The sequence below is a fragment of the Gouania willdenowi genome, chromosome 19 (genome assembly GCF_900634775.1).
Source record: "Gouania willdenowi chromosome 19, fGouWil2.1, whole genome shotgun sequence".
NCBI classification, from domain to species: domain Eukaryota; kingdom Metazoa; phylum Chordata; class Actinopteri; order Blenniiformes; family Gobiesocidae; genus Gouania; species Gouania willdenowi.
In genome coordinates, this window is record NC_041062.1 from 20,671,532 (window position 1) to 20,684,631 (window position 13,100).

Sequence of the window (13,100 nt, forward strand, 5' to 3'; positions counted from 1 at the left end):
CTTAAGTCGAATTGTCAATTATGGCCAAATGAGTATGTGTTTGAAGGTTGGATATACAAAGAGGTGTACATACTCTGTACTCTGTAGTGTTATTAAGGGGTTTATGTGTAGGTGCAACAGTAAAATAGTGTATGTGATTTCCCTGGTTTATTTCTATGGGACATGTGCATAATAAATGTGTTTTTTACTCATTTTTGTATTTTTCTGTAATGTTTGTTTTTTTGGAGTCATTATGTGTATTTTTGTATCTTTCTGTTGTCTTTTTGGGGATTTTTTGTATAGTTATTGTTTTTTGTTGCCATTGTAGTGTGATTCTGGAGTTATTTTGTGTATTTTTGTATCTTTTTTGGCCTTTCTTGCATTACAGATAGATAGATAGATAGATAGATAGATAGATAGATAGATAGATAGATAGATAGATAGATAGATAGATAGATAGATAGATAGATAGATAGATAGATAGATAGATAGATAGATAGATAGATAGATGGATAGATAGATAAATAGATAGATAGATGGATAGATAGATAAATAGATAGATAGATAGATAGATAGATAGATAGATAGATAGATAGATAGATAGATAGATAGATATTTTTCATGGCTTTAAAGCTGTTCTGCAGCAATGAAGGTTGAATCAGCCTTGAAAGCTGGTGCTACTCATTCCTACAAGTGTTCCAATTTTTCTTGGTTACTTCCAACCACCTCTGTCTGCATAAAAGCAGTGTTGGAACACATTGTGGTACCAGACCCTCATGAGCATCAGCTGAACAGTTTTGTTCATCAGAATCAGAATCAGAATCAGAAACAACTTTATTGACCAAGTAATGTATGTTATACACACGAGGAATTTGACTTGGTGAACTGTGCGCTGTCTAATAGTGTAAACATTAAATAATAACAAACAACTGGAAAAAAAATAAAAAAATAAATATAAACAGTATTTAGACAAATATGTGCAGAACTAAATAAAATAACAAGATAATAATAATAATAATAATTATTATTATTATTATTATTATTATTATTATTATTTAAAAAAAGAAAAAGAAAAGAAAAATAATAATACAATATAATAATAAGATAATAGTGCAGTAGTGCATTGATGAATAGTGCAGGTGAACATTTAAATGAAAAACTATGTCCATGAACATTCTCAGTGACAGGCTGATCCAGGGTTTTTATGTTTAGTTCCATGGTTATTTCACAGTAACAGAAACAGGTCTGACACTCTATGACTGTTAAGTGTTGATCAGAGTGACAGCCTGGGGGAAGAAACTGTTTTTATGGCGGGTTGTTTTGGCGTACAGTGATCTGTAGCGTCTGCCGGAGGGGAGGAGTTTAAACAGATTGTGTGCAGGGTGTGAGAGGTCTGCAGTGATGCTACCTGCCCGTTTATTGACCCTGGACAGGTATAAGTCTTGGATTGAGGGCAGATCAACACCAATGATCTTTTCTGCAGTCCTAATTATCTGTTGTAGTTGGTGTTTGTCTAGCTTGGTTGTAGATCCAAACCAGACAGTGATGGAGGTGCACAGAACAGACTGAATGATGGAGGTGTAGAACATCAGCAGCTCCTGGGGCAGGTTGAACTTCCTCAGCTGATGCAGGAAGTACATCCTCTGCTGTGTCTTTTTTCTGGTTGTGTCTATGTGGGAGGTCCACTTCAGGTCCTGTGAGATTGTGGATCCCAGGAACCTGAAGGAGTCCATGGTAGCCACTTTCCTATTCAGAATGGTAAGGGGGGGGGGGTTCTTCTGAAGTCCACTTGCATCTCCACAGTCTTGAGCGGGTTCAGCTCCAGATGGTTCTGACTGCACCAGAGAGCCAGCTGCTCCACCTCCCGTCTGAAGGCAGACTCGTCCCCGTCCCTGATGAGACCGATGACGGTGATGTCGTCTGCAAACTTCAGAAGTTTCACAGAGGGGTCCCCTGAGGTGCAGTCATTGGTGTAGAGGGAGAATAGAAGTGGGGAGAGAACACACCCCTGAGGGGCGCCAGTGCTGAGTGACCGGGTGCTAGATGTGATGCTTCCCAGCATTACTTGCAGCTTCCTGTCAGTCAGGAAGTTGGTGATCCACTGACAGGTGGAGGCCCGCACTGTGAGTTTCTGGTGATTCCATCATTGCTTTGCTGGAAAAAGTGTGTTGTTCTATTTTGACCAGTAGTGTGTGTGTGTGTGTGTGTGTGTGTGTGTGTGTGTGTGTGTGTGTGTGTGTGTGTGTGTGTGTGTGTGTGTGTGTGTGTGTGTGTGTGTTAGAGCTGGGCGATACATCGAGATTCAAGAGATATAGAGTCTTCTATTTATATTATATTATCGCCTATATCAATATATATTTTATAATTAATTTTTTATTCAAATTCTCATTTTAGGAGTCACTGGTTTTGCTACTTATCATAACAGCATGAAAAGCACAGTTAGATGGATTACTGAGTGCATCCTAATCCTTCCCCTAAACAAGCTAAACTTTTTGACTAAACACCATTAATGAATATCCAAGAAATATTATAGACTTCTGTAAAGGTAGTTCACAATGTCAGGTTAAGTCACTCCCTGGAAATAAGAGACATCTTCATTCCATTTGTCATCAGGAACGTTGTAGGGGTCGTTCCCGCTGATCAGACCCAGTTTCTCCTGGTACCGACTTCTCTCAGCTTCTAGTGTCAACATAATCCGACATATTGAGGCCAAACGGAGACGACCTACAACCTTCGTTAAGCACATGGGCTGCTTTTAATAAGTCAAAAAACAACACTACTATTCAAGTAAACACACCCACGCAGGTGCATCTGTATAGGGCCGTTGTTCTGACTCCTGTCAGGGATTGAAAGGGTTAAGTCCCCCTGGTGGTGTTTTAGAGTTACTGCGGTGTAAAGGACCAGGCACTTTCTTTGTTCATGCATAAGCTACAAGTGCTCTGCCACAGAGTGTTGTTGTCTGAGTCTTGGAGTTGAACTAACAGTGAGTATGAATGCAATTTATTATTTTAGTTGTTTTGTGGCACTGTGATCTTTAAGATAGTGTTTGAGACATTTATTTTAAGTCACAAAAACCGTGCTAACTATGCTAACGCTAATCGTGAAGCTAAGCAAGAAGCTAGTTTATCTGCTATGACTAATTCAGTTAATTGTCAGACCTTGTTTGTGTTATATGTTATGTTTATGTGTGAACCAGTATTGCTGTTTACTGTGTTTATGCTGTTATTTACCTGTGGAAACATACTGTAAAAAAGATGTGTTTGCCTTATTTAACAGTGTGATGTACTTACTTGATTTATAACCTGGAAAGGAAGAACGAAAGTGTGACCAGTGTTGTTGCATATATTTAATTTCAATTTGTAACATTGTGTTAATTTCATTGTGTTGCAGTTTTACAAAAAAAAAGTACGGGAAGATTCAGTAAAGCAACTTGAGTCAATCTACTGGGTCTCTCAAATTTGTTCACTATCTGTCAGCCAGGACAGAATAGCCGTCATCTTCCAAGATGGCGCTGGGTCAATGTGCCGTGACGTCAGTCACAAGGGTCTATACAGCTTTTAAAACTTATGTTACAGAAATTAGAAATACAAATAATAATAATAATAATAATAAAAGTTAGATTGGTGCATTTGTTTTCATTATTGATATGTGAAGCAAAACTGGAGACATTCTATATGTATATATGATTTATTTTTTGCTGCTTCAACTGGCAAGAATCTCAAACTCCATTAATGGCGATGACGCAGCATCATCACTGGGCTCGTCTTTGATGAGCTAGTGATTACGAGGCTCCGCCTGCTGCAGCTTCTGCTTCTTCGGCTTGCAGTAGGATTGTTCTTCTTCTATCTATTGGAGGAACACAGTCAGGACAAGTTAGACCAGTGGTTTTCAAACTTTTTTGTGAAATATATAGAATAAAAAAAAAAAGAAAAAGAAAAATAAAAAGGATTATATATGTGTTGTCAATAGGTATTTTTGAAAAACTAAATTTGGTTGAATTCTAAAAAAAAATGGGTCGTGATTTAATGACCGTGGCAAAATGTATAGGTCCCAGGTTGAGACCAGTTGAGAACCCCAGCATTAAACAAATTTGTATTAATAATCATTTTTTCTTGTGTGTGCCAAGCTTTATTTTTGTAGATATCCTAAATCGTGGAAATTTGTTTTATACAAATAAAACACATGTATAATAAAACATTTTAATTAAAAAATATATTATTATTATTATTATTAATATTATTTTCTCAAATAATACTTTTTTCTCTATTATGTTGTTTTTGTAACCATTGAGTGTAATAATCAAAATCGAATTTCGATTAATTGCACAGTCTTACCTGTGTTGTGAGGGCTCAGCCTGGGACTGGATGGTGGGAGCTCGGCCTCTGTCACCGAAGCCTTGGTGAAAAATATCCACCAGAATCAACTTTGGCCAACCTGAGAAACAAATCACCCAATCATACTTCCTGTCAGTGTAAGTTTTCTAATACTTTAGCATGTTTAGCATCACTGATACCTGTATTACTTCTGCCATCCTTCGTGGTAGTTCTTGGAGATTTGTGAGGAACCTTATTCTCCTCTTCCTTTTCTGGTACTTCCAGACACACTCTGGGTCTCTTGGTCTCAATCCTCCGTTTAGTCCTGAAATGGATGTGGGGGGAACATTTATTATGAATACATTTATCAACTTTAAAAGGATCCTCTACTGTTTTTCCAAATGTGGCGTAAAACCTTTGAGATGTACAAAGGTGCACAAACAGTGTGCTGACACGCTCTGGTGGCTGAAGTAGTATAATGATATAATAGAATAAAAAGGGGTCACAATAACAACATCATTTCATTTGTTATCTGTCCAAAGTCAAACTTAAGATGTTTTGACAAAAGCTGTCCCTGTGCTCTGATATTTTTAACTCGATGTATGGCTAATTACAAAAATGCTAAACCAAACATTCTAAATTGGACGAATGAAGTCAACTACCGTTATTAATTTTACACTTTAAATGATTCAGATGATAGAAAACAGGATGGTTGATATATATATATTTTTTTTTTTTTTCACCGTGTTTCCAACACAAACAACGGATGCGCTGTCGTGTCATGAGATGTATCTTGTTGGGAGAGTATGGAGGCTATATTAAATAATTGTTTATGTTTCTTTAATGGTGTTTTATGATGTTGATTTTGTTAGATTAACACTTGCCAGCAGAAACATATGAAATTGCCATTGTGGTCTTGATTTGCAACGTGTCTACCCAACCCTAGTGGTCACGGCACGTCACTGTATATATGTGTGTTTTCTTATCCTCTTTCATGGCGCATCTTGTAGACTGATGCCACTTATACTCCAGTGCGACTTATAGCCCAAAAAATGCAGAACACCATGTGCACCCTCACACAAAGACATTTTCCACCTACTTTTTCCATTTCCCACAGCTGTCCTTGGAGTAGCCGTTGTCATCGAAGAACTCCTCAGCCTCTGGGGTGGGCTGGGAATGGTCGATGGGCACCACGTCTCTCCCTTCCAACCACTGAGCGTAACGGTCAGGCTGATATTTACGCACAAACACGTCCATAGAAAACTTCACCATGTCTTCCCGGCACGAGCACTGCCAACGACGAAGCACAGAGTTGTTCAGCTTTTATTTGCTTAACAATTATACGAGCTTATAAACATTATTCCTCACCATGACGGCTTGTTTTCCGTACTCGATCCATCGTTCCGAGGCAAAGTTGGTGGCCTCGGCACAGTTGAAACCGTGATTAAAACCAGCGTGGTACGCATAAGGGAACGTTATCATGAATTCACCAGCGTTTTGTGTAATCTTCAAAGAGTAAACAAAGGAAATCAGTTACAGCATTTAAATCATTGTCCTTGTTTGGATGAATGCTTGAAAAAGAAAAACTCTGCTTACCTTTTCAAAAGGAATGCCGTGTTTCTCCAAGATTGAAGGTGAGATGAGCGCCATCTTGTGCCTTAAAAACGCCTCACAGTTTTTGGCGCTTTCAGGAAAAAAGTCTAAAAGTCACACAGAAATCACAAAGTTTAGTTTTAGGAATTTTTGTACTTTGGTGTGTTTTTGTTGTTCTTTTAGTTTTGTGAATTTTTGTTTTGTGAGTTTTGTGTTTTCGGAGTTATTCTGTATTTTTGTTGTTATGGTATATTTTTCTGTCATTTTGTACATTTATTTTGTGTGTGTTTTATTGTCATTACACATGTTTTTCTGTCATTTTTGTAGTTTCTGAGTTTTTGTTGCCCTTTAGTTAGTTTTTGTTGTCTTTTTGTGTGTTTTTGGAGTCATTTTGTGTACTTTTGGTTCAAATGTTGTGTATTTTCCGGTATTTTTGTGTGTTCTTGAGGCATTTGTGCTTTTATTCATTTTAGGGGGCCACACGAAATCAGTGTGAGAGCCACATGTTGGTCACCACTTGTCTATTTGTGGTTGAGACTCAAATTAAATATGACATAAGGTGGCAACAGTGATTTTTAACAGCAATTCTAAAAATGTATATAAAATAATTTGTCATATATCGATCTCTTACCTTTGGCCAGATGTTCCAGGCTTTTCCCGTGCTCTGAAGACACAGCGTACCTACACACACACACACACAGTTTAGTCATTTATCGATGCAGTAAGTAATACATTTATATGTTTTGATCATGACAATGAGTTGTCGTTCATCCTCACCATGATTTGGGCTCTCCAAAGTGAAGGTAGTTGATGCTGTAGAGGTCCATGTCCTCTGTGTGCCAGGGAAAAGTGGTTTTCCAACTCCCAAAATACAAGTAAGGTGTGTTAACGCCCTCTATGTTGATGCCGCTGTCCTGCTCCAGTGTGTCCAGGATGGTGCCGAGGTTGCCAATATTAAAGTCTTTCACATTCTTTAAGGGGAAAACACAAAGAGATGCATTAAACACAAAAGTCACCAACACATAGTTCCAGCGAGATTCATTTTGTCTTCCTTTTGAACAGCATAAGTTGAGGTTTTGTTTATTTATTCAAACAAGGTTTTTCAGAAATTTTTTATCTCCCGACATGTTTCTTTTTTTTTTTTTTTTTTTTTTTTTTTTTTTTTTTGTCTGCACATTCTGTCGAAGGTTAACACTACAAGAAGTGCAATCTTTTAACAGCAATGCATATTTTGTTATTGCAATTAAATAAATTTATTTATTTCATTGCATAATTGTGACCATCACCAGCCCTCCCTAGGGAAGGGTAAGAAATACTTTATTAAAGGGAGGGTGTAAAAAAAGAGAGGGCAGTGTTACACCAAGGTGAGGGGTTGGAGAGGGGTGGGGAAGTTAACAGGGAAGAGGAATACAAGATAGGAAATGGAATGGGTGGGGAGTAGTCGATAGATTTCAAGTGATGCGATGTGAAATTGTGGTTGTGTATATTGTGCTTGTTGTTGAGTTATCAAGCCAGTTTGGTGACCAGTGTGCGGCTTAGGAATAATGGTGGTGGCTGTGAGCAGAGGAAGAAGTGAGTGGAAATTCCATAGAACAGGTATTTGGGAACAACGTGTCTGTGGTTGAGCCCAGTATGAGTGTTATCCCACAGCCCAAGGCCAGTGCATCCATGACAAATGTATTTCCAAGAACCGCCACTGCAAAACCCACGAGCCGCCCCCGGGCCCCGGAAGCAGCCAGGCCAGCAGCAAGAGCGGGCAACCCGGGGGCCCCCGGCGACCACCACACGGCCAAGCAGCCCCCCAAACGCCCCCAAGATCCCAAACCGAGAGGCAACCATCGCCCCCCCCATACACACCCGAGAAAGCCCCAAGGAGCCAAGGACCCAGCGCACCACGCCACCAATCCAACCCACAACCCCCAGACCCCCCACCCCATCCCCCCCCACCCCCCCCCCCACACCCCCGCGCCCAACCCCCCGAGGGGAGGGCCCAGAGAGCTCCCCGCCCGAGACCCCAGCGGAGGAGCCAAAGCCCACGCCCAGCAGACGACCAGAGCCACGCCGAACGGGCAGCCGGCGGGCACCCGCCGTCGGGCCCAGAGCCAGCAGGGACCCGACCCCAGGCCAGAGGGACCCGGAATGAACGCAGCACCAGGAGCAGCCCGCCCAGGGAGGACGACCACACCCCAAGCCGCATAAGGCACCAGGGGGCCGCCGGGAGTCTCCCCGTCGGCCCCCAGGCACCCCAACCTAGCCCCCCATGGCGCCCCAAATCACCTATTGTTGATGTCGCCCGCGCCACGGGCTTTAGTTTTTTTATTTATTTTTTTTTTTTTTTTAAAAAGCCAGGGCCCCCTCCAAGGGCCAAGCCAGACCGCCTTGTGCATCCCCAGCACCCTGCCTCACGGGGCACTGCCCAAGCAGGGGCCGTACCATTAGGTATGCAACGGCGCGGCACGCGGCACCCGCCCCGAAAGACCCCCGCCAGGACCGGCCCGGCCAGCCAGCCAATCACCCCGGGCCCCAGGAGCACCCCCCGGGACCAGGACCCCCCAAGGGCAAGTCCCCGGGCCAAGCCCCCCGGGACGCACCCCCCACCCCCGCCCAGGACCCGGCCACAGCCCAGCAGGACCGCACAGCCCCGGACAGCCCAAGGCCAGCAGCCCAGGGCCCGCCGCCCCCCGGGCAGCGCCAGCCACGGGGCAGCGCCACCCACCGGCCCGCGAGCAACCGGCGATCCCCACCGCGGGGACGGAGGCACCCCAAAGGCACACATCAAGTGCGGAACCGCAGCCCCGAGCCAAAGATGCCCCGGACCAACCCACCAGTCCGCAGATGGCAGGACAGACCCACCAGGCGGCCGACAGCAACCTCCACCACCGGAACAGCTAGCGCCGCCCCCCAGTAAACAGCATCGCTCCGAGGCACCTAGCAACCCCGCCCCAACCCCGGTGAGGACACCAGCACACCCCCAGCACACCCACCCCCCAAACCGGCGAGGCAGGCCGCCCCAGGCCCGCACACCGCGGGGCCCGCCCCCAAGGCCACCAGCCGACGAAACAAGCACCAAGCCTCACCCAAGGGGAGGAAGCGTCCCCGCGCTCCACCAGGCCGACACCGCCCGGAAAGACCCCGCAAGGAGAGACCCCAGCAAAGCCCCCCCCGAGACCCACCGCCACGCCCGACCACACCATCCTGATGTATTTTCACTGTATGTAGTGGCCCAGCCACCAACAGAGGGGCCAGGCCCCCACCGGAGAGGCCCAAATATGTGAGCCAACCCACCACCCTGTTATGGTGCCTCTCCATTCCCCAATGGAGAGGCACTTCCCTATCCCCTGTGTGAGTGTGTGTGTTCAGTGAATGTATGGGGTGTAATTAAAAGAAGGGGGATGGAGGGGAGCGGTGCTCCCCATCCTACCTCTGTGGATATACGTGTATGTGGTGTAATAGGCCGGAGGGTGTAAGTGAGGGTACACCCTCCGGGGGGTGGCATGTTGAGGTGTGATTAAAATTGGAGGGATTAGTAGGGTAACTAGAGGTGGGAGTGCCGCCCCCACGCCACTACATAGTGACACAGGTGGCGGCCCCCTCCACCCCCAGTCCCACCATCCAGCCCCCCAAGGGTTGGGTATGGGTGTGTGGTGCATATTGTGAATGGGCCAGACCAGCTGGGAGTGAGGTGAAGTGTACATGTAGGAGGACTGTCCGGTGCGAGCCGGGCCCGTCCGCGTGGCGGGCCACGCGAGATGGTAGATGGTGCAGACGGGCAAGCGGCACTGTGGGCCCCGGAGCAGCAAAGCCGGAGACCCCCCCCACGGCACCCCCCAGACTGCGACGGCCCCGCGGAGCACATGTTTCGACATGTTTCGACTGTCAGCTGCCAGTCTTCGTCAGAGGAGTTCTGCTGATTGCCTTTGATGGTTCCTTTGAAGTCAAGTGAAACTTCAAAAGGAACCATCAAAGGCAATCAGCAGAAACCTCTGCCGAAGACTGGCAGTTGAAGTGACCTACGCAGAATGTATTTAATCAATTTAATGAAAACTCACCGGCTCGAATAAGCTCCCGTTCACATCTGCTCCATATATTGGGCAGTTTTTGTTCACGTTCGACCAGTACTTCCTTTCTAGTTCCTCAAAGTCTGAATGTTTTGGAGGACGATATCTAAGAAAACATTACAGAAACAACAGATTAATAACCTAAAATAAAGAAAGTTTAATCCAACATAGGTTTTTTCCTCGTGTTACTAACTTAACACTGTTGGCCATCTTCCGGAACTCCCTCACAGTCATGGCCTTCTTCCTTTTGATATACTGTGAGAACACGCCCGCATTGCCCGACACCACCTGCTTAAGGGGTGTCGGTATGACTAAGTCATCGATGTTGTCGTACGAGCCTCTCGGTTTCCACTCTTTAGGTGGAACAATCTAGAAAAAAGAGAATTTATTGTGTTAAAACAAACTTACGCACACAGGAAGTAAAGGACTTTTGTCATCCAATGATAACACTCACTTTAGCCAGGCCGGCCTTATGAGCCCCCTGGGACTCTATGTAGGCGATGTAGCGGCTGAAGTTGCTGAATTCCTCGTACGTTGGGAAGAAAGTCATGATGCCTCTGCCGTCAGGGTTTGGAAAACTCATGTCTGATGTCATCTTAGATCTCCTCAGAAGTTCCTGCACACACAATGGAAATGGACAAATATTTGACCTTATCATAACCACAAACTAACTTTGTAGCTACAAACTAAGATTGTAGTATTTCAAATTATGCTGAGTGATATGGATTTTCACCACACAAATGTCCGATTTACAGAAATTATTCTTAAAATAAAATAAAATCAGTAATTGACAGCTACCTATGGCTTTTTATATTATTATTATATTATTGCAACAATTTTTAGGGTTTGGGTTAGAGTTAGAGTTAGGTTTAGGTTTAGTTTTAGTCACATGACCTAAACTGGCCAAATAGGGGCGCTGCGTATAGATAGAACGTCGGTATATTGATATGGCACCCGTACGGATAGCCACTGCCAATAATAAAATACTCCTCACTTCCTTCGCTATCGCCAAGAAAACTACCCTCATGAACTGGAAATCTAAAAAGTCCATACACATCACCCACTGGAAGAACCTTCTGTCAGATCACATTGCTTTGGAAAAAAAACCACCCACCCCTCTTAACACCACTCAACCACCCTCCATATGGCTCTCGCTAATAGATTTCTTACACACCTAATCCTTCTCAGCTGTACCTTACATCTATTGCTTATGATCCTTTATTCCCTTATCCATTAGCATTTTTCTTTCTTTATTTTGTTTTGTTTTTGTGCATATATTGCTACTTTTCCAACCATTCATTTTATTTGATTCCTTTTATGGCACAACTGCATATCCCACAATCTCCCTCGCTGTCATCTGCTCCTGATTCTGGTTATTATGATTGCCTCTGTAGTTTAGGAATTTTTTATAATGTTGTCATTTGTTTATTTTCTCCAAATTCTTTGTATTATTATTATTATTATTATTATTATTATTATTATTATTATTATTATAATAATTATTATTATTATTATTATTATTAGTGTACATTATAGGGTGAGGGGCTGGGGGAAGAATGTCAATAGCGATGATAATCCATTTTTACAAATGACCAGTTTTGGGTTCATATAATTATATATATATGTATTTTTTATTTTTTTTATTTTATTTATTTTTTTTTTTAATGCATTTGCTTTATTTTTTTGCCCCTCTGTTCTCTCAATTTTATTTTGTATATATATATATATATATATATATATATATATATCGTTTCTATACCCCACATATTTGACTATTATTAACTTGTTTAACTTGTTATTGTCTCCTCCCATCATCCTCTAATAAAACAATACCATTATTATAATATCACACACACACACACACACACACACTGACTATTATAACGTATAAGATTTGTAAATTTTGTCTATGATCTGTGGTATTTTTTTCTGTAGTTTTCTGTTTTTGTGTTGTATTTGGCAAAAAATAAAATTAAATAAAAAGCTTTACAATATCAGCTCAATCACATCAGATTATAACTAAACATGTAACATAAATTTATACTTGATTCAGGAATTTATCTGAATAAATAACTATATCTACAATATTACAAATCCAGCTGTATTTACCAACTTGATTTAGGAATATCACCGAATTAGTCATTAAAATGTACAATATTACAAATAACTTTAGTCACAAACCTTGGACACTGCTGACCTCTGCTGGTCAATGTTTACTAACTGGTTTAAATGATATTAGACCTCCTTTAGTCTTATCTGAGAGTCTTTAGTGCTGTCACTGTTGTAGCTCCTGCTGCAAAACTCACACTGCGGTTTATTCTGATCATCTTTCATCTTTTAGCCTGCGTTGCCATGACTCCCTGTAAACATTGAGCTGCATTTAAAACGCTTTTGGCTCAAACTGCCACTTGTGGGAAATTCAAAAAATGCATTATTATGAGCAGGGCTCCTGTAGCACTAATAATAACCTAATACATTTGTTTTTAGATTTTTAAAAAATTGTTTCGGGTTATATCTGTAGAAGTCAATAGGCAGTGTTGCTAAAGATGAATAAATTAAGGCAAAACTTGCAATAAAAACAAGTTGCAAAATGAAGTGCAAATGTGAGTGATACACTGAGCCAAACAGCGGTGCTTATGTTAAAATAACTAATAATGTATTATAATAAAGACAACTATATCCCTCTTAAGGCGTAGGTAGTGTTTGATACATTTATAATGCATACTAATGGCTTCAAAAATACGGATAAACATGTTTTACACGGTAAACACTGCTTTCAGTTCATTAAAGATAAGAGCAATACAGTAATTTGATTTATTCATGAAATTTATTTCTGTTGATTTAAACAAAATGGGCATTTCATCATGTTTACATTCACCAGTCATCTTTTTACCTTACCACGCATATTGTTGAGCATGTTAATGGTTTAGACTAGAGTGCAGTTTGTTAAACAATGGTTGGCTCTCTATGGAAGAGACAGAATATATACAGTCTTACAGTAACAAGAGAACCTTTTGAGATCAACTCTAACACAGATAAATAATAATATACACAACCCATCAAAAGTTTTAGAACACCCTAATTTTTCCAGTTATTTATTGCAATTCAAGTCGTGCAAATAGTACAGTGCCTGTCAGAAGTATGTATTCATATAGTG

At 42.0% G+C, this 13,100-nt stretch overlaps 1 protein-coding gene across 1 annotated transcript; it reads right to left on the reverse strand.

The window, feature by feature from the left end:
* Nucleotides 1-2,542: 2,542 nt before the first annotated feature.
* LOC114481870 (lysine-specific demethylase 4A-like) lies at nt 2,543-12,241 on the reverse strand. The gene is made up of 13 exons (XM_028476927.1): nt 12,125-12,241; nt 10,398-10,559; nt 10,137-10,312; nt 9,935-10,049; nt 6,663-6,856; nt 6,517-6,566; nt 5,889-5,992; nt 5,661-5,798; nt 5,392-5,582; nt 4,493-4,617; nt 4,314-4,413; nt 2,781-2,815; nt 2,543-2,658 (listed from the first exon to the last, which is right to left on the reverse strand). The coding sequence occupies exons 2-13, from the start codon at nt 10,536-10,538 to the stop codon at nt 2,543-2,545; spliced, it is 1,485 nt and encodes a 494-aa protein (XP_028332728.1). The 5' UTR covers nt 10,539-10,559; nt 12,125-12,241.
* Between the last annotated feature and the right edge of the window lie 859 nt (nt 12,242-13,100).